The 23,150-nt window shown below is 40.5% G+C and overlaps 1 protein-coding gene across 1 annotated transcript in view; it reads left to right on the top strand.

Annotated features, from left to right (window-relative positions):
* gria1a (glutamate receptor, ionotropic, AMPA 1a) overlaps positions 1 to 22,745 on the top strand; it is a gene marked incomplete at both ends in the record, with an annotated part of 95,956 nt that extends 73,211 nt beyond the window's left edge. The window contains 5 exons of the mRNA XM_083891606.1: positions 6,182 to 6,380; positions 8,869 to 9,116; positions 12,298 to 12,412; positions 19,274 to 19,408; positions 22,578 to 22,745. Coding sequence (XP_083747732.1) covers positions 6,182 to 6,380; positions 8,869 to 9,116; positions 12,298 to 12,412; positions 19,274 to 19,408; positions 22,578 to 22,745 — 865 coding nt within the window. The remainder of the gene's footprint in view (positions 1 to 6,181; positions 6,381 to 8,868; positions 9,117 to 12,297; positions 12,413 to 19,273; positions 19,409 to 22,577) is intronic.
* Between the last annotated feature and the right edge of the window lie 405 nt (positions 22,746 to 23,150).

Below are 23,150 nucleotides of genomic sequence, written 5' to 3'. Positions count from 1 at the left end.
ACTTGCTAAAGTCATTAGTCATTGCTAATTACCATATTGAATAGAGGAGGCCAGCCAGGGGAATTCTAATGAGTTTACTGCTCCAGCAGAATCTCTGGTAGCTGTGGGTGGAGATTATGGGATAAAGATATGAATCTGACAGAAATGCTGTCCTGTTTACTTGATTTACTGATTATGCACATGTGGAAAAAGGCCTGGGCACAAAAGTGTATGCTACTAGTATTCAATTCTACACAGTGTTGTAATGTGGTACAAATACTTTGTTTCTGTACTTAAGTACAACATTCACATATCTGTACTTTATTTATATTTCTAGCCACTTTTACGCCACTGCATTTCCCTTATCTATCTTTGGTACTCGTCACTACCAAATAAAGTCAGGGGAAGAAGAGTGGGTATTGTGTCCTGTATATATATAGAGCTGTTTTAGTCTTGATGAGCTGCTTTACACTACAGTTTTGCCATTCACATGCTGCAACATGAGGTTAAGTGTCTTGCTCAAGAACACATACTAGCAGAGCCAGGAATTGAACCCACAATCTTCCAGTTGAAAGACAACTCGCCCTACCACTGAGCAATATAATGTAAGTAATAATATAAAAAGTTACTTTTACTTTTACCAAGTATAAAAAGTTACTTTAACCACCTACCAGTCATTTTATGGAAAAATACTTTTACTCAAGTATCCCTTTTAGGTACTTTATAAAAGACTGATTCTATATACATGTCCACACTCTTCAGCCATTTCTGTTGTTACCTGCATGTGACTGGTGTGGTCTTATGCTGCTGTAGCCCATCACCTTCAAGGTTAAACCTTGAAGTTGATTATTTTAAAATAGTTAATCCTTGGTTGTAATGAGTGAATATTTGCTGCGGTCATTCTCCTCCATTTCTCACTGCTGCTCACTGGGTATTATCTATAAAACATAGAGATGGTCTTGCGTACGTATGGCACCAGCAACCATGCCGCACAAAATTACTTAAATCACCCTTCTTCCCCATTCTGATGTTTGACCTTCAGCTTCTCTTTATCATGTCATTTGGATAAACGGGCAGTTGAACAAGAAGAAGTGGATATTGAGTAGAGTATATACCTGGACTACTATATTTACGACGACAATTTGTGGTAGAGAAGGAGGGAGAGATATAATCACCTGTCTATAGTTTGGCTGTTCCGCTGTCTGTCAGCTCATTGTTGCGCTTCAGTCTCACCACTGTCATAACCTCTGGTTTCCAGGCGCAACAGCAGCTGTTTCCTTCCATCTTACTCATTCTGATGATTCACTGTGGGACATAACCCACACCATGTAGTGGAACTGATGTGTTCAGCAAAAAGCAAAGGTCAGAGATGTTGCTGGGGAACGTATTTGGAGGTTGAAGTCGGTGCAGGGGCAGATTATTTCTCTCTCGGCTCAACGAAGACCAAGGCTTATACGAGACTGAACCACAGACAAATGGACGTGTTTCCATTATTCTGTAGTAGTTACTTCTACGCTGGTGTCGCTGTTTTAGGATCAGGTTGTAAAATCAGATTGCATGTGATTTCCTAGACTGCCTTATTAACTTTTTTGAAGCCATGTGTTTGTGAACAGCTAAATTGAAATGGATTGAACAAGAAGTTTCAAATTGGTCAAATAGGGTACTAGATTCAGAATTGAGTAGATGTTGATTTAAAGTCTCCTTAAAATCTGATCACGTTTCGAGCCACTTCATAAATCAATTTATGAAAATGAAACATTGCAGCACTAATGATACACACCATGCTACTGTACATATGCAGCTGTTTATATATGTACATCACTGCTGTTGAGCTCATCCCTTTGCTGCTTCCATTCCTTTTCATGGTAATGCAATAAAAAAGACAGAATGAATAATTGATTAATCACTGCCTTAACAAGATGATATAATTACATTTCTGCTTGTACGATTCCCCTTACTGTAATAAGACAGCTTTAGTTAATGTTTTACCAAATCACAGAAGTTGGCTCTTGTGTGATAAGCAGCAAAGAGAGTAGAACCAGCACACATACACAAAGTCTTCCAGAAATAAAGGTGTTTTGTTTTTTTTTATCCATTAGTATATTATTTGTGTATTTGTGTATATCTTCATCTTCATTCATGTATATTTATTTGTGCTTGAGTGTGTCAGTGTTGGGCTGCATTGCTGTTGAAACAAAAAACAAACCCATGTCAACCCTTTGAGCGCATGGAGAGTGTAAGAAATCATGTCTCGCCGAACATTAGAGGTTGCACCAATATTGTCCAACTTAAGGCCACATTATACTTCTCCGACTGCGTATGCGTTATCCGACTACGTCACCACGTAGACCACTCGAGCCTTCATACTTCTGCGTCGTGGTGACGGATATGCGCTGCAATTTCCCTCCCGATCAGTAGGGGTCGCTGCACAAGGTTGTTGTGCTTAAGGCTACAGTGAGCAATGGCGTCCGAATGAGAAAGAGAGAGAGAAAGACTGTTGTTGTTGAAACAGTGGCCGTTTCTCACTTTTCTGTGTCACGGAACGCAGTTTTAAGATAATTTGAGGCGAAAAAATTTGCCATTTAGAGTCTTAACATGTGCTGTGTGTGTTAAGATATGACGTATTTATAGTTTGGCAGCGACGTTGTCGGCGGTTATAAGCCCCGCGTGTGTGGACGCTCTGTGCACACTGTGACCCGGCACAGAGCAGCTTCGCTCTGCCTGTCCTGAGGACCAATCGCAGCCCTTGCCGTCTCCGTTGTCCCTTGACGGAGTGACGGACACTTTGCCTTCTGCTGTAAGAGTCAGTCTCTAGAATACAAAGGGAGACAACGACATCAATTGTAAAAGAAGGTTAAAGAGGCTCCAGACGAAATTAATTAAAACATCGGAATCCTGTTAGAGAGAAAAAGGTGATCACACGTTGGAGGAGACTTTGGTCCCAGACCTGGAGATGATGGGGCTGATTGAGTCAGCCAATCTGCACATGTGGGTGGGCATACTCATTGACTGTATGTATACAAATGTATGTATGACTATGTTGAGTTAGGAGAATTCACTGTGAGGAAGCAGTGCACTCAGACAGGACTGAAGAGACAACACCAGATAGAGTATGCCTAAGCAAGGCATAGGGTAAACCATGCTGCCATTGAACAATTGCCATCTTTTTTTAACTACCTTTAACGTAATAAACCTAAGGAATGTATTAATCCGAAAGACAAAGAAGACCTTCCCGTGTTTTTTTTTCTTACAAGAGGAAGACAGAGTGCACAGCAGGGACATGGAGGATGGATGGAGGGAGAAGGAAAATCAAAAGGAGAGGAAGAGAAAAGAGAAAAGGGTGACCGAGAGAAAAGGATTAGACAGCTGTTTACTGTCATCTCTGCAGGCGAACAGCAGTCAGAGCTGAGGAGTTTATCAGCCTCTGGTGATACTATCCAGTTATCCACTTTTCATCTCTGCCACTTCTCCCCCCCTCCATCTCTCCCTGCGTCTCACTCACTTATTCTGCTTACGTAACATGAATATTCAATAAAAAATAGACAAAGAATTATCAGAAGAAACAATAACAATGCTATTTAGTCAGACACCAAATATGAGCTTGATGAATTAATATCGTTTCTGCATTAACGTTGCACTTAAAGTGAAAAAAGTGCCCTTTCACAGGTTGTAGAGCACTTAACTGTGGAAATACCAGAGCAGTGTGTACTTTCTTTCAAATTAAATCCAGAGAGACGCCTTAAGTTGGACATGTTTTCTGCTACTTCTGCATCTATTGCTTCATTCATGTGAACTTGTAATCACAACACAGTGCATCCCCCTTTGAAGGGATGAGCTCTTGTTGTGTGATATTCAGTTGAATGTTTACATTTTTATTTTTCGCAGATGTTTCATTGACCCTGTTGACATATTTTCACACTGTGGAACGTCAGGGTCAAACGATCGGCTGTGGTCAGTCAGTTAACACCTGTGTACCTGAGCGGGTACATGTGGGAATAGACGTGATCAGTTTTTCAAGAGGCAAAAAGGGGAGGAACTGTTGATCCAACCTGGAATCAGACAGAAACATAGACTCAGCTTAACACTCATGTCGTCTATTACAATTAATCCATGAAGAGTCCTCTGTGATGAAGATTTCAATGTTCAGTTTTTGTTGCCTCTGCCAACGAGGTTATATATTTGACTTTGTTTGTCTCTCTTACTGTTTGTGAGCAGCGTAACTCAAAATGTAAAGGATAGATGTTATGGTGATAAAGGTTATGGCCCAAGGAGGAAATTATATAACGTTATTCAGGACTTGGAATTGTAATTTATCTTTTGATATACTGTTTTTAAGTAACTAAATTAAAAAGCCTCAATAACTCAGGGAGGCTTTCGTTTTCTTGAACACTCTGATTGGTGTTATGATATAAATATTCAGTATTTTTAAGTTCTGATTGCCACCTGCTAATGAAGAGTTTGCTGAAGTATTAAATATTCACAAAGATGTCTGGAAATTAGTGCTGTCAAACGATTAAAATATTTAATCGCGATTAATTGCATTAGTGTCATAGTTAACTTGCTATTAATCGCAATTAATCGAGCATTTTATCTATTCTAAATGTCCCTTGATTTCTTTTTGTACCATTATTTTTCCTCATTTTAATATTCTTATCAACATAGAAAAGTGGATCAGCTTGCTTTGTGTGAATGTTATTTGCATAATACTGCAGTGTAGGGCTGAACAATTAATCGAAATTTATCTAAATTGCAATACAGCTTATTGCAATTTCAAGAACCAATATTTATAATGTATTTGTTCAAACCAAAATATAATTTTAGATGAATTATTACACCTCTTATTGTACGGACTGAACCACCCTGGCAGACAAACTAATCTATGTTACAGGCTAAACCTGGTGTGTGCAACTTGTTTGTGACTTGACTCACCATCCACTCAAAATGTAACGTTTACTCCTACCTACACGAGCCGACTACTCTTTGGCCGGCTCGCGCAGCGTGTCTGTTGTTTTGTTTCCAGTCTAGCTAGATCCGGTGTGGTATTGTAGGTGTTCTAACGTTACTAGTTGCTGTAACACCATGTGAAAAAAAAACGACAAAGTTTCCTCGGCCAAAAAGAGCGTTAATGGGTTTGTGTTAACGCCGATAATAACGCGTTTAACTGACAGCACTACTGGAAATACATGTTGATTTTCTCACTTCACTGTCAGAGCGTAACCTGACCCACACCCATTTGTGCAGTGATCAGTGAAGAAGTCGAAATACACACACACTGCAGACAGCTCTGCTGTCTCCCGGCTGATTTTCAAAGGCTCGGCATCCATTCTGTGTTTGCTTTCTACTTGCTCCCCGACGGCTCTTTCATCATCCACCCGTCATCTGAAAAGCATCTTAAGTGATTATGTTTTGCTTCTCTCCCCACAAACCAAAGGCACCCACCCACCCCGCACTTAATCTTGCCTTCATGTTCATGCTCCATTTGGCTTGACGGTGCAAAGGTGAATCATGAAAGCCTTTTTTTTTTTGTTTCAGATTTGTGTCATTTTCATTGTGTAAGCCCCACCACTCTGTGCCGAGGACCTGATATGTAATGCAACATGATTTCAGCTGTTTCTGTTCTGGCTGACTTCTCCTAAGTTGCAGAGACGTGCAGAGATGAAAGACAGGGATTTTACTCAGGGGATTTTGCACCAAAAACATAGCTTTTTTTTTTTTTTTTTTCTATCAAGTGCAATTAGAGCAGTGGCTACAAAGTTCCCCTGTGTTAATCCACAACAATGTGCATGGTTCCATGCAACATATTGGCACATTTCTTAAAGTGAGATTAAATTGGCAGGCAAGAAGCTGAGTGGGTCTTTGTGGAACTGGTTATCTTTCCTGAGCACATTGGACTAAGCTCTGCCAGCCCAGCGGAATGATGAGCGTGTGTGAGTGCAGGGCACGTGTGATGCAATGTATGTTCTGTGGACGGTGTGGACATCACAAGGTTTTAAGATCGATTTTCTTGATAGTGTGCAAAATGTGTTGAGTCAGAAAAACGACCGCATCTGTTCATTTTTCCAAGTCACCTCACACTGACACTGCATTGATTCTGTTTGTTATAATAAGAAGAGAAAGTCTTTTTTAATTAAAGTTTATATGGTCACGTCAAATTGCAGTCTTGGCCTTCATTTGACCAAATGTTCTGTGCTTCTGTTGTTAGTTCTCTGTCAGGTCGCATTGTCGGAGGCGTGTGGTGGTTCTTCACCCTTATCATCATCTCATCCTATACTGCCAACTTGGCTGCCTTCCTGACAGTGGAGAGGATGGTGTCTCCTATAGAAAGTGCTGAGGATTTGGCCAAGCAGACAGAAATCGCCTATGGAACACTGGATGCCGGCTCCACCAAAGAATTCTTCAGGGTAAGAACAAAAGCGATTTGAGCATTTACTAGTGTGCTTGCTGAAAGGCAGCACACTATTGTCCTTCTTAAGTTTTCTTATTCCTGTCAGCCAGATTTTTGGTCAGCTCCTGCTCCTAACCCTTTTGAGATATCTCCATCGGTCCAACTCTGGAACGTCCGGCCTGAACTGGTGTACTGCCCACTTGTCGTTCTTCCATATTGTCAAAACTAAACTTTCACAGGTCACAAATTGTGTCCGATCGTCACGAAACTTGACGTACATGATCCTTGGACCAAGCCTCACAAAAGTAACCAGAATGATTTTTGATTTTCGGAAGCATTTGCCCATCACAGCCAGACGAAATTGGCGGTGTAGGAAGTTAGGTCATATATCAGGAAAGCGTTCACTTATCGAAACCAAACTTTGTACATGAACTCGGGACTCCTATATGAGGAGATCTGAAAAAAAAAAAATCATTAAAATTTTATGGATAATTCACAGACTTATTTACATGACCACACCCAGGCAACTGTACACCTTCGTCACTGCACCTACACTATCTAACCGTTTACTGTCACAGGTGCAGCTCTGCCTTGCTACACATCATCAGGATCATGCCATGGGTTTGTATGGGCTTACTGATAATGTAGAACCATGTGTTATATATACCCAGCAAATTCAATATATTTCACGGTCATGGTGTTCAAATCTAACTTGTTTCATTGTGATGATAGCACAAAAGTTGATAGGAGAGTAATATTCCAATGTTTACATCTATAAAACCATACAAATGAATATATTTACAGAAGGTTATGTATTATTGTGTTGCTTTGCCGTGTTTAAAGACTAGCAATGCATTCTGGGTAGGCAGCGGCCATTTCGCCGAAGCTGTAACTTTCTATTACCCATTTCTACCCATACAAACATTATTAAGTTGCTTTGCATCCACTGGGTAAAACAACCAAATTTATACATCCATTGACATCCTTTCGCGTTGGGCAACATTTGAGATTACATGTTGAATCTGTCAGTAGCGAAAAAAGAGGTTCATCTCACACTTTTAATGTTAACGCATTTATACACTAGGTGGCACTGTTGTGTTACATTTCACATCTAAATACGGTTAAATCATTACAATTACTGAAGATATTATGGTATACAAATATGTTCTGTGTGTCTATAAATCGAGAAACAGCTGTTACAAGCTGCTCGCATTAGTGAAATATACCCGAGCAAGCACACTCTGCAGTTCCCCCGGAAAAGCATTCTAGTTGAAATTGAGACCTCTGTGACAAGTACACTGTGTTGTTCAGCCAGCCTGGGTTTTGGCACTGGAACACTTAAAATGTGAGGATGGAGCAGTTGGAAATGTTTGGTTGTTATTCACAGCGATCAGTGTTCATGAAAGTGAACCTTGAGACTAATACCAGTAAAATAAAATGATATTACTGTGACTGCCTTGTGCCTTGTGGAATGTAGTGTTGGTCAGACTCAACCAACTATGAATCCTACTCCAAGCTATTACAAATGATTAAAAAGAAAATGGATTATATTTTGTGAACATTTTAGAGAATATTATTTCTAACCGCAATAGCATGATGTAAATAATATTATTTATCCAGCATGGCTGTCATTACTGTTGTAGCACTGTAGGTTGCAGTGACTCACTGCTGCTGCTACTGCTGCTTCTGACGACATTGACAGCAGCATAGAGCGATGGAAAAGGCATTGGCTGTTACTGATGGAGGAACATTATAATGATAATGTTGTTGACATGTTGTAGACAACAGTTGTGAGAACAGCTAGAAAATACAGAAAAAATGACATGCATAGCAAATACATTTCATGGACAGAGTCATGGACATGTACAGATACATCGCTTGTGCCCTCTTATGAAGTATTGACCCTTTTTAATGCCCAAAAATAGCTTTTGAATTGTATTTTCTGTATTTTGTATGCAGTAATTTTGTAGAAACTTGTATTAAATAACTGCATATTCTTGGTTTATGGTTATTGATATAAATAAATATGACGGGTAGTACAAGATTTCCAGCTGTAAACATTTTTTCCAATTAATAATTATGATAATTAAGGGTGCACTGTCTTCACTTGCACACCACTGTGATAAGTGATATACTGACGTGACTGTAGCTTATTAACATGACAAATCAAGAATTAAAAAATGGACTTAAAGTTGAGAATTTCAGTGCCCAGTTCTTTACAAATATTGTATTTTATTTGTATTTATTTTATCTCTGTGTTTGAAGCAGTAAAAGAACAGCAGCAGTTCTCAAAAATATCTGTGGCTAGACATAAAAAGTGAGGCTTAACACAAAGACCTTTCTACATTATATTGGGATTTTGTATTCATCTGCTGGAGATGCCGCCTTAGAAATGGGAGCTTGCTGACTCCCAGTACTTCACCAGATTCATATTTTAAATTCATACTGACACTGTGTCTTTCTCTGTCCTGCCATCATCTGTGATTTCCACTTTGGGTTGTCAGAGGTCAAAGATCGCTGTGTTTGAGAAGATGTGGTCCTACATGAAGGCGGCCGACCCGTCTGTGTTTGTCAAGACCACGGACGAGGGCGTTATGCGAGTCAGGAAGTCCAAGGGCAAGTATGCGTACCTGCTGGAGTCCACCATGAACGAGTATATAGAGCAGAGAAAACCCTGTGACACAATGAAGGTTGGAGGAAACCTGGACTCAAAGGGTTACGGCATCGCCACGCCGAAGGGCTCCCCTCTCAGGTAAAGCCCTGCCACTGCATTGTTAGCGGGTTCATGCTCTTTCACTGGAGCTTATGCATGACTCATCATTTTTCATCTTTTTATATGTCCATGATCAGTTCTAACACGTGCTCATACATGAACTTAGTTATTCTGTGATTTCATGCATTTTTGATTTAATCATTTGTCTGTTTTAACGACTCAACATCATAGATTTTGAATTCATCCTAGTCTGATATTTAAGGCATGTATTACAATAATCCATCAAGTTTTTTTCTTCTTTTGTTCATAGTTTGCACGTGTCACAGACATTTACGTCTCCATCATGTCCATTCCTTCTACTGAAGGCTATCTCTGTGTGTCTGCACATGTATGTATGCTGTTTGCCTCATCATAGCTGACTTGTGAGCATGAGCACAAGTGTGAAGTAGGACTATGTGATGTCCCACACTTGTTTGCCTGCTGCCCTTTAGCCTTCATGAATATTTGGGAGTGGCGTCTTTTATGCCGAAGCATAATCACACACACACACACACACACACACACACAGAGAAAATGTAAATGTACCTCTCTCACACCAGAAACAGATTGCAGCTACATGGACCAGAATCCCATATGGCTACTTTCCCACTTGTGCCAGGCTCACACCTTGAGAGTGAAGTCAGCAGACCTGAATTTAAATTTGCAAAATTAAATGTGATAATTGCTGTAATGACTGATAATTCATACTTGATGAACCTCTATCGCCAACGTCCAGTAGCAAGCAGCAGCTGTCATTTCCCATTCCATTTACATCCTAACCAAAATCCCATTCAAATTTCTCCTGCAACTACAGAGAGAGGCCAGGAGCTGGTGGCATCTGAAGCTTTTAATCTACCTCTAATATGCCTCATTCATTTTAATGAAAGGAGCCATATGGGGAGATTTCATTCAAAGTCGCTGAGAATTCATTTGGCGATTCACCTTGGTTTGCAGCCAAAGGTCATAACACGGCGACAAGAAGTGCTTCCCATGTTTGCTCAGGGGCCTCTTATTAAATTCATACAGTAGAGCAAGTGAGTGCTCTGTTAGCAATATGATAAATGCTGAAATGGATCTGCTCCCAGGTCATATCATCCAATCATTCAAAATCTCCAGTGTAACAATAGTTGTATAACTGCAGGGGATTGCCACCATCATCTCCCTCTCTTTGTGTTAATTATTAACTGAGTTGTGTGTGTTATTGTTCGGGGCATCACTCGCTCCATTCACTGATGTCTGATTCTGTGTGTCACTGGCAGGTCACACGTATTGATAAAGGATCAGTTTGTGTTAAGGGATGGAAATAAGAATGATCCAGATGTGGGGGTTTTTTTATGTTTGAGGTACAAGGTGACTAATTGTGCCATTCGCTCTCGATCAGACATGAGTGAATGTTTTGTGAATTCAAAGAGTTGAGTTCAGTTAAGCCTGCAATGCAATTTACTGCAAGTATAATTGACGCTCTGATCTGACAGAAACTACACAGTAGTTATTCTTGTGCTGCCGTCACATAAAAGTAATTTGAAGTGGACATTTGTTGTTGGCAGTTGTTGAAAAACATGAATAATAGAATATATGAAAAACACACATACACATTCAGAGTATTTTATTAACTTTCTTTGCTGTGCAGGCCTAACTGGAATGTGCACTTTGAAAACAAAGATAATCCAATGACATAACGGTGCATTTTAATTTCACAGGACTGTCTTCACAGAGCACTTCCTGATCAGTCTATGCTCCTGACCTCATTTCTCAAGCCTGATTTGTATGCCGTCACTCGACAAGTTTGATAATTGTCGCCGGACAAAACTTAATGAGTCAGTGTAGAAAGGTAACCAAGGCTCTTTCGCTTGTCACTTTGGATTCAATCATCCTCGATCAGCACTGTCAGCGCGTTTATTTGAATTCATGTCTGTAATAATTTTGTCTTGTTTTGACAATGGATTTGATGAAGTTGTTGATATAATTGAGGAGGGAGAGATTTGGAATCCACTTATACTAAGAGGACATGTCAGAGCAATATGTAGACGGTGTTTTGGTCCAGCAGGTGAAAGATGAATTGTGCAACAAACTGTGACAGTCTCCGCGACACAAGGAAATTTTACAGGACATGAGGGAAATGTATTTTTCTGACAATTTCTGTCACGCATTCAAAAGTGTCGTATGACAGAGTATAAATCAGGCTTTACATGAGCATGTCCATCCAACCTCCATGCCTGCCTGACTGTTTTCTCCATCTCACCTAACATGCAGTAGTCTTCCTGACATCTTCACCCTCGACACCAACTAACCAAACTAACCAATGACCTGCAGGTCTCCAGATCATTCATGTCCACTCACTTTGACTTCTTTCTTTCCATCTGAGTTCACTGAGCCAAGAAAGAATTCAGAGGTTTTACCAGCTCTGAGGATACCTGTGTTCCCTGCAGCTGTGTCGTGCACTTCACGTTAAGGATAAAGACTCTTCTCCCGCCTGCTGCTGCGAAAGGCACAATCTCACCAAACTAAATTGCTGCACACAGTAACTGACCAGAATGTGAAGGCGTAATCTCTACTTCTTTCATTTAGAAAATCAGATCTCAGATTGTGCCTTTCAGTGAGTGGTGGATGGGGAAAGTCTTTGTTCCTGGTCAGTCAGCTATAGGAAATGCACGCACACACTCACCAAAGGGAGAGAGAGCAGCTTTTGAGGAGATGCTTTGGATGAGTTTTTCAGGTTTTAGGAATCCATACAGTTTCCTTTTGGCTGTGAAAGTGAACCTGATATGAATTAATCAACATGGGTTTACTGTACACCATTTAAGAGTTAAATATTGAAAGATTGGTTACCATAACAACCTGTATGCTGGTGCTACTGAAAGGAAATTACCATCTGCAGATTTCTTTATCCAAATCATCTCCTTTTACAGTGTCTGCTCTGCCTCCCTCTGAGGCCCCTGCTTGGTAAAACCTTACTCTGCTCCTGTGTGGGTGCTCAGCATTTCAGCCCCAACTAACATATATCAGACATGTGCATCTGAAGCCAGTGCTTCTGCTTCATATCAGTAGTTAAAATGCAGGAGAGACTGACGTAGAAAGTTAGTGTTGTCATAATCACCACCACCACCACCATGCGACCAATCTTTTTATATCTGTCCCATAGAGTGTTTCCTAATGGCTATCGTTTTACATTATTTTCAAGAAACCCAGTAAACCTGGCAGTGTTAAAACTGAACGAGCAGGGCCTCTTGGACAAATTGAAAAACAAGTGGTGGTACGACAAGGGAGAATGCGGCAGCGGGGGCGGGGACTCCAAGGTCAGAGCCAGTTTGATAAACCCTGCGGGTAACCCCCCACTGCTGGACGTGGGGGGCTGTGGGTAGATGGGTAACCAGCACGCCCACGCTGCTCTTCCACTCAGGCAACATTCATCTCTCTGTGGTGCAGTGAAAGCAAAGTAAAGTAGGCAGGGTGGTGGTTGAATATGAAAACCACAGAGAGAGATTTTGTATCATCGCCCTGGTTTATCCAACAACTAAAAAAAAAAAATTAAAAAATGGATTCATATCTTATAATTAAACTAGCTGATTCCTCCATTTGCATTAATATCCTTCAGCTATAATTATCAAATGTGGCCATTTATGCCCTTTTTTATTGAACAAATGATACAACTGTTGCATAATTGAGGGTAAGCAGTGTGCCGGTTACCCAAAGTGATATAGTAATACACATCTACCTCCTTCGGGAGCAAGACAACCAAGCTAGATGGAGTATTAATGCATATCACTTTGACTCTGATGTTTCTAATGATTTTTATGCTTTTATATATACTGTATGTGTGTATGTGAGTGTGTGGTGTTTGTGATAAGTGCTTGTTCTTTTTTACCAATAAGTAAGCTCAAGCATTAACGTGTGTGTATGTATTTGCTGCTCCATGTTTCTGAATCAATAACATAAAATAACATGGTATAATATGTTATTTATGTTATTTCCTTATGGTTGGAAGAATCCCAGTAAACCTAGCGGTGTTGAAACTCAATGAGCAAGCCGTCTTAGACAAACTGAAAAACAAATGGTGGTACGATAAAGGGGAGTGTGGCAGCAAGGACTCCGGAAGAAAGGTTAGTCTCCAACCCAAGTCTGTCACCCCACAGCACCTCCCAGCACAACCCTGCCCTGGTCCTAGATTAGCCATAAAATCCTGTCCTCAGCCTCTGTTAAAGTGAGCAATGCTCCACGTGTGGTTCAGAATGTACAAAGACAATACTGGCCCGAACATAAGACCGTCACAAGATTAGAGACATTAAATACAGCAGAGAATGTACAGATACACCAAATAAAGATGCATTATGTTTTTAAAAACAATAGGACTAATCTTAATGAAATAACTTGTATGTGAGTAACTAAAGTACTGCATCAAAATCCCAGTATGTAAAAAAAAAAAAAAATCATCAAATCTTATTCTTTTATAGTTTTTAAAAAAAGTAATTGAAGTGGAATTCATTGATGAACACAACTCAACAGTTGCAGAAAGAATATCTGAACCTTGTCTCATAACAAGATAGTTATCTCGTTATAATGAGATTTTACTTCAAAGTTGGCTTTATTGATTGATTGTTGCAGGAAATTTACATCAGGGCCGGATGAGCTTGACAATGGAGAGGCTCTGTTTGCTCTAAGGTTGACGTCTACAACAGGAACTCTGTGGCTCCTCAGTTTGACAGTGCATTCCTCTTGCAGCTGGAACGCATACAGAGCATCTCCACTCGTGACGCGCAGCTTCCTCCCGCGCGCTGGTTTGAGTGAGATCATGACAGATGATGATTGCGATTGATCACTGAACATGTTCACAGTTTAAATCTGTGCCCTTCGCAGCAGCGATGAAGTGCTGTCACGCACAGCTGAAGGATTCAGACGTATTCTGCTGAAGAGAGAGAGAGAGAGTTTACCATTCAAAAAATTAATTCCAGAGTATGTTTAGCATCCTCAGCACGCAGATAGAGTTGGAAGAACCTTCAGCTGTGCGCGTAATAGCTGCTGCAAAGTGCCTGAAATGAATTAAATGAAACTGTATGACGAACATGATGACAAGTCATAATGTACAGCGATCTGCCAACTCTTGTAGTCAGGCCATAAATATAAAGTTTTGAGTTTATGGAATAAAAATGTATATTTTATTACCACTAATAAATTAAACTTATAGTGTATATGTAGATGTAAAACAGCAACAACACATCCCAGCAAAGTTTTAAAATAACAAGATCTGCTGTTGTGAATAAAAGGCCCTGTGCTGTTATATGAATCAACCTAAACTTTTAAAGTGTAATTTTAAAGGACAACACGTCTTATATTCGGGCCAGTATATGAGTGGTACTCTGGTGTCTGTTTCTTCCCACTGATGAGCTTGTGTTTTCACAGATTTAATGTTTATTGCTAAAGTGTAAATAAATATTGTGTGGTGGATGAGATTGGACTGTTATTTACACTGTTATGCACATGCCATCAAGGTAGAATAAATCCTCTGAAAAACAGATTTTTACAACCGCCCAAACATGCAGATGCATATACACACACACATCAGGTGTTTGGGTGACCTTGAGTGTCAACTGTAGATTAAACATAAATCACTCTGAAAGCAATATGTCAGTATAGCTCTCCTTCTTAAGAAGGAAAAAAAGTGACATAAAAACAACTTTGCTGGACATGAGGGAGACAGATGATGACAATAGGTCATCAGACTTTACCAACTTTCCCTTTGGACATGTTGAGCCACAGCCTTTGGACTCTGGATCTTACTAAAAATCTGCCATAACTATCACTGTAGACTTTGTTTATAAATCCGTTGCTGGATTGACCATCTGTCACACTAAGCCTACCACTGTGTTTGGTTTATTCACTGTTCGATGAAGCAGTTCTCACCAACAGAGAAGACTTTGCTTTTTATCCTTCTCATCTTTTTACTTTGGAAAAGAGGTGTCAAACTATGTGCTATGATGGGCCTTGTCTCTGAGGGAACATTAGCCTGGCTAATACCAGACTGCAGCTTAATCTCATTTTAGATTCAGTCTGAGTTTGGGGAGGGTGCTCTCCCCTCCCTACGGAAGTTTAGATCAAAAAGTCTCAGTACACAATTGGACAGACCTTCAACCATTCAGACCACTGATCCAAATAACATATGCACAGCGACAGAAAAATGTGCTTGTTGCAGATTTCTAAGAGTAACGTCGAACAACTTGCTTGAAAAGGAGCGCAACATTCAAATCTAAAGACAGCCGCCATGGTGCATGTGGTTGGTTCCCCCCTTTTTTTAGGAGATATCGCAGGCAGACTCAATCAGGCTGGAGATCATCAAATAATCTAATAAAACTACACTAACAAATAAACCTTAAACTAAGAAAAAAGTTCACATGAATTAAAGCTCTTATCAGGAAGCAAGGCTCAGGCAAGATGACCGATAGTTTATATACTGTATAACAACACATCTGTGTATGGCCCACATACCTACAGTACAGGTCATTCAATTATCTTAAACACACACCTTGGCTCTGTCCATACAAATCTGTAATTTATTGGCATGGCTAGATTGGATTAAGTGTACCATGCAGGGGCAAGCACACTGCAAGAAAACCAATAAGTATGGATGTCAACGTTTATACTTTAATCGCATATGAGGGCTGGCCTCGATTCTTCTTATATTGGGATGGTGTAAAAAGGATAATTGTTGTGTGGTGTATGCAACTAGAAAAACTGGAATTCGATGTGACTTCAGGAAAAAGAGCACAGATCAATCACTTAGTCAGGAAGTGAAATAAAATAAGTACATCGATAAATGAAGCTGCTTCTCTGCTGAAAGGCAGAGAGAGATGCTGCTGGTTCTCTGTGTAACAGAATTACCAGCCTGGTTCATTCATCAGCCAGACCATAATTCAGAGCTCTCTATAGAAAACAGAGCAGGCACTTACACTGGAACTTTTTCAAGTAGACACTGAGTTACTTCAGGCTTATTGCACTTCTTTTGATTTGAAATATTCAAATAAATCTAAAAGTCCAGTTCATGAAGTCACTTTTTTTGCATCAATTTGATTTCCAATCAAGATTCACTGAGGGACATTTGTTTTACATATGTTGATATGGACTTGTTGTGAATTGCAAAATAATACACCTTTAAACATGTGATGTAAAAGTGATTAACTATTGAATTGCTGTGTTGCAAACAATTTGACACCCCTATAATAAGAAGTTTTTCAGTGTGATACCTTTTATTTGCAGCCGCTTTCCCCTCTGCTTAAAAACATGCGACTCCAGTTACAAGTGAAAATGGAATACAATACACATGTAACCTAAGAGGAGATTAGTCTCTGAGTCTCTCGGCCCACATAGCACATAGATTAACACACGGGGCCTCAAATGAAAACCATACATCCATCACACTGTAACGCTTCATGTGGCAGAGTCGATCTAAATAACATTCCACCCAAAGATGAAATAAATATATCCAAATGCAAATATATTCAAATCCGTTAATCTAATCTAAATGGATAAATGTCAGCTAGAGATCAATGAGGCTGATATTCTGTGTCAACTGTAAGCTTCAGTGCATACTAACGCATAATAAAGTATTACCACCCTGACAGAATAGCTCTCCATGTGACATTGATCACTATATGTGGCCCCAAGTATTCCCCAAATGGACGTAGTGAAAGAAACATCCCCATTAGTCCTCATTGCTCCATGAACACCTGTTAGCATAACTGACTTCAGTCTTAATGATTCCATTTCGACTATAAGTAGGCATAAATGTAAGTCAGAGCCATCGCAGTAAAGAATAATGATCTACAACGTGAAGCAAAGTGCTGTAGCTGCATGTGAATGCATGTGATGTGAGGGGTTTGTGCACTTCCCTGTACCTCCCTGTCCCCTCACATAATAATAATTATCAAGAAAAATAGTTGTGTATGAGAAGTGTGACTTAATATGATAACGGAGTGAAATGTTTTCTTCCAAATGTCAAACATGTAGGTCAGTGTCTGTTGTTTTGATATGTGGGGCCTGTCTCATAAAGCAACATCAGTGCAGCTCTCTTTGAATTAGCATCGAGTTGTACCAAATCTAATTTGAAAATGGCGATTGTGGACAACAGCGAGCTGGTAAACACATGCAGCTGTGAATGTGTACACAGGGAGGAGCGTACAATAAGTTCTCCACTGGAGAAGGATCAGAGACGATCACAGCAGCAGCCTTTGTTAAATTCATATTGATTTGATGACGGTCTGTGCAATTAAATAAATCACTGGGAGCTAATTTTCTTTCCTTTTTTGTCTCCTTTTTCTAATTAAATGTGCTGAACGTTCTCCAGCCCTGACTGAATACTGTTAACTGCCTTTGAATCCATTTTGCAGCATTTTTATGACCCACTGTTTTTTAGCTAGAGCAGAAACTTGCCCATTTTCCAAACCCCTGATATACTTCTATAACAATAAATAAGCTAAGGAGAAGTGAAACAAAAGTCATAGCGTATTTATTTTTATAGAAACTCTGTGGTCTTTAGTGCCTGTTGGTATTTCAACTTGAATTTATATAGTCGATCACTTAAAAAAGTATAACATCTTTTACCAGTTCTCTGCGCAGTGTCGTAACATCAAGAGTCCAAAGTTATTCAATCAAACTTTGTGTGACAGGCCTCCTTTTGCTTTTGTTTTGTGTGTGTGTGTTTTGTGTGTTTGTGTCTTGTCCTCTATTCTTGTACTTTACATGTATGACTGTAAAAGTCTGTGTACTGTGTGCAGGGTTTCCTCCAGGATTGTTTTAAACCGTGGGGAGGTCTGCCGGCTACAATCATTTTGAAATGTGAAATTATGACGATTTCAAACTGAATGTTTTTCTAAATACATTGTTGACTATAGGGTTTCCGGTACATGAATTGAACATAATAATTGAAAACAGGATCTTGCAGTATCACTAGGCCAAAACAACAAACAACAACAACAAATTTAAAGATATCAGTTAAGTAGTAGTAGGTCTTTATTTGTCATTGTCACATGTACAACGAAATTAAAAAATAAATAACTAAACTAGTCCATACTGAATACAGTCAAATAAACATCTTTAAATAAACAAATACCTGGAAATTACCTAAGCTAACGTTATGTCGTGCTGTTCAAAACGTGTATCTAAAACGTAACAGGTTTCCTCTATCAATAGAAACTTTACAGTTTTACAGTTAAAAAATCTACAACAAAATAATATATTTCTCTACTAAAGACTCGACATGCTTTATTAGGCCTAAAGTAATCTCTCTTTAACACATGTCAATGTTACAAAAACAAAATAAAAATAAGAATCTCTCTGAAATAATGATGGAAATAATGCGTATACTGTATTACACTTCATTCAGTACACTGAATGAAGCCTGTCATATTTGGGACAAGAGTCGGGACCTTACATTGCTTGCACAAAACTCTTAATCAGCACTCAGCATTTGTTTGTTTTTCATTTAAACCAGTATGAGCAGAGAGCGTGAAGCCTTGTTGGCACGGGGCGGGAGGGAGGAGAGAGAGCGCAAGTGAGCGAGTGAGGTCTGCGGTCTTGGCCACTAGTTCATTTACTTATATTTTATATTATATATATATATATATATATACCTATTTGTGTAGGTAATATGTTGTGAACAAACCTGTATCAAATATAACCTAGCTTAGCTAAGGTACCTTTCTTTCACCCTTTTCTCTCCCTCCACGTCGGACTGTTGTCTCAACTCTCTTCGTCTTTCGCGCGGCCGCAGCTCGACAGGCGGGTGTTGACTCCGGTGTTCTGGTGTTGGTTTTTCAAAATAAGGATAGGCATTGCAGCGTGATGTCACATTTCACGAAAAACACCATGTTGTGTGCCAAACTCACATTTCATACAATAATGTGCGTTAATATAAACTAAAACTAAATTTAAAAAAAAAGGTTAAAACATTTATTTTTTTTATTTCTGCCGTGGCGATGCGCCACAATCAATTACATGTAGAGGAAACCCTGGTGTGTATTTGTTGTTTGGCTCTAACGTACTTCCTGTTTCTGTTTGTCCGTGTGTGTATGACATGTATGTATTTATTGTCTTTGTTCCACCTCACTACTGCTTCTCAACACTCGCTGCTGCCTCTCTCTTCCTCCCCACCCCCTTCCTCCCTCCAGGACAAGACGAGCGCTCTGAGTCTCAGTAATGTGGCAGGAGTCTTCTACATCCTGATCGGTGGCCTGGGCCTAGCCATGCTGGTGGCACTGGTGGAGTTCTGCTACAAGTCCAGGACCGAGTCGCGCCGAATGAAGGTGTCCACAGCGCGAGCTGCTGCCGCCTCAGCCGCTCAGGCCTTTCACTGCTCAGCCTTAGACAGTGGTGCTGGTGCCCCCTACACAGAGTTGCAGAGCTACGGCCTGTACGCCAACAACACTGTTAAGATATAAGAGCAGAGCACAGCCATGGGGTAGGAAATGCTGTGATGAAGCCTTGATGATGATGATGATGACATCCGCCTCTTCACACTTCCGCCCATCTAACCCGTGATCACAGTAGGGCCTCTCAAGGCTTCCACCGCAGTGCAAACGCTCTCCTGTACCTCTCTCTACCTCTGCCACTCCCTCGCTCAGTCTCTGTCACTGATCTCTTGCAGTGTTGTTGAAACACTTGATTTAAAATTGCCCTTCTGCCTGTTGTTTTTGTGTTAACAAGTAAAGTTTTTAACTTACACCACATCCCCTTAATATGCCTGAACAATCACACTTCATTTATAAAGAAGACTTCATTAGCTTTATGTCATCTCATGTATCCACATTTAACCCTGTAACACCTAAGCCTCAAAAATGTCTGGCTTTTTTTTTTTCTTATTTTAACCATAAAAGGGTCAGAAAATGTCCTGTTAGTAAGTGCTTTTATCCATTTTTCCAGAATAACCTTCAATATCTGGCAGTAATTCATAATTTATGGCATGTTACTGTATCAACAATTTGAAATGTATTTAGAGAAATTTGTAAAGGACACTTTAGTTGTTCATGAATACCAGATTTGTGTGTTAAATTTGAAATTTGAACAGTATAACACATATTTAAAATGTTAAACATTTGTTTTAGTCTTTGTCTAAAAGTCCAAAAACAGGACAAACGAGGCAATCAGAGGTGGCAGACTGCATCCATTCAACAAGCCTCTGTTGGCGGCCTCTGTTGGTCATATTGGCAAGTGCAAGTGTGGAAGCATAGAAACACAGAGCCACCAAAAACAATACTTCACTCTCACTCTCTGGGGTGATGTAAAAATGGAAACTTTTTCCAACTCTCTCCTCTGGTGACAAATACACTGATTCGCTGGCTTCCTGCAACAACACAAGTGAAACTACCGCAAACTCTTACCCTGGATTCCCACTGGACGCGGAACGGCAGCGGCGCGGTCGCCGTTGCAAATCGCCTCCATTCTAATCAAATAGAGCAGTTCCACCTCGCTCTCTCATTTCTCAGCAGCTTCCCAGAAGCGGCACCGCAGCGATATCGATAAGTAGCAGTTCTATTTTTTTCGTTGCCGCTGCTGAACCTCGTAAAATTCCAACAGAGCAGTTCGCACCAGACAGGAAAAGCGACACAAAATCAAAGTAAAACATTTCCGCCCCCCTTTCAAAATAAAACACAATATGCAGGTCATAGCCTGTCACAACTTCACATCAACATTACGTCATGACCGGTGCTGCCAGGTCAACAGTCAATTAATCAGAGCGTCTCGGAGAGTCACAATGTTTGACGAGAGACTGATTGTTGAAGTGGAGAAACATAAAATCATTTATGACACCAAATCAACAGTTCTTCCACGTCGGAGAATGAAAAAAAGAAGCTGTGTTGTTGTTGTTTCCTTTATACACACAGTCTATAGCGGGATCTCGCGAACTCGCGTCCGTTCAAGATTATCGCGCGATCTTCCGTGAACACCGCTGGCTCCCAAGGCACCGCGCCGCTGCCACAACGCGCCCGGTGGGGATTGACGATGGGCAGAGGACGAAGCACAACCGCGTCGCTACCGTTCCGCGGCCGTTCCGCGTCCAGTGGAAATCCAGGGTTAGCTTTTAGAAACCGTGAATTACCATTGTGTAGTTACGGTAATGCAAGGTGTCATCTGCTATACGCTCTGTGTTAAAGGGTTAACAACAATAGAGAATTTTAATTTCCTTAAAGCCAGTGCACATACCTTTTAATGTCAGGCCTCTTGTTAAATACCATTTCAACACTCATTATCATTTTACAATATTTCCACAGCACACAATTCAAGTGAAGGACTTTCACTTTGCAGCTCAGGTATGAAGGCAATTTGAATCACAGTGGTACATCTATCTGTCACTCTGAGCAAACATCTCCCTTGCTCCTTCCTCTCTTTTTGCTGACTGTCTCGCAAATGCAGGGCCCATTGTGGTGAACATCCTTTATATGTATCTCATCAGGCAGGTCTGGTGCAGCTCACATGTGTTCCATTATTGTTTTAACCCAGAACGGTTTAACTCAAAATGTTGTGTGTTTAGAATGTTAAACAGTACAGACTTGTTGCTCTGTCCTTTTATTTTTGGAGATGTGAGGTTTCTCCTCCTCTGCCTTGTGGCTCAGCTTACAAACAAATAACCTCTGAGTCATTCACCCGACATCAAAGCCATTCTTGTAATCAGCAAAGAGCAAGGGAGAGCCGAGACAAGGAGTGATCTTCTACATGAGTATGTTTTAATCAGCCCACAAAGACGCACCTGATCAGTATGCAGATGAGATTGGCGAGGAGCCTATTAGTGCAGAGGTTCCTTTATGCTGTTTGGCTTCAGAGAAACAACAACGCTGTTCCAATTAGAGCGCGCTGTAATTTTTCCAGTCCTCATGCAGCGCTCACCGGTTGCTCCAGGTTGCGCTTGCTTTGCCCAGTTTAATCAGCTATAGAGTATTGGAGGCAGGCTGACACACACACACACACACACACACACACACACACACACACACACACACACACACACACACACACACACACACACACACACACACACACAACACCATTAGATCGTTTTTTGGGATCACTGGCTTTTACTGCATGGAGAATGAACCTATTGAACCAATGCAAGAAGACTATCTTCCATTCTAACTACCCACACTTCACTCTGCTCCTCCTCCTTTTGCAAATTAGGACACTGGTGCATATCAGCCACCACCACCACCAAGTTACCATTCTTGAAAATCAATGAGGCCTAGATAAAGGTGGTAAAAAGTAGAACCTTATGACTCCTAACAGCCACTGCTTCTCTTCATTGTCTTGGTGTACCAGCACCACATTCAGATAGTGATGTCAAACTTATTTGTATTCTTCTACAGGTGAAAGAAAGTGTCTGTACGCAGCTAGTTCTGTTGCATAAACTTTAACATGTAGTGCATGCAAAAAATGCATAGAAATGTGACGTGCAGACTGACCGTGAACTGTTTGTTTCCACAGCAATCCATCAACGACGCCATGCGCTGCTCCACCCTGACCAGGATGAGCGGCAACGGGAGCGGCGGAGAGAACGGACGAATCCTCACCCACGACTTCCCCAAAACCGTTCAGACGCTGCCCTGTATGAGCCACACCGCCAGCATGGGACTGGGAGCCTCCGGCATGTGATCATCACATGACTGTGCTGGCGGTGAGGAATAGGCAGGGTGGGGCAAAAGAAGAGCACAAGACTCTTAAGGACCTCAACAATCATGGTTGTCCAGTTTGACCCATCTATTCTCTCGGCTGTCAGCTCGTTCAAGACTTGTCTTACTGCCAAAATGCACATGCAACAATGTTTTTTTTTTTATTATTATTTTTTTTAAACAAGCGGACATTTGAAAAAGAGACACTGAAAACAAAAGAAGAGAAATGTGCTGCAATAAAGAAGCCGTCAAGGGGAGGGGCATTTTTGAATTTTTTACAGTGTTCAAATATATGTGTGGAAAAAAAAGAATTTTATTCAATGTAACGCCTGCGCTGTGTCATTTTGATGGAGCTGTTGACGTTCGACTGCGTGTGCAATATCTTCAC

This window comes from Microchirus variegatus (assembly GCF_963457635.1).
Source record: "Microchirus variegatus genome assembly, chromosome: 6".
NCBI classification, from domain to species: Eukaryota; Metazoa; Chordata; class Actinopteri; order Pleuronectiformes; family Soleidae; genus Microchirus; species Microchirus variegatus.
The sequence above is the reverse complement of the archived record's forward strand: the minus strand, read 5'-3'. Positions and strand labels throughout refer to the sequence as shown.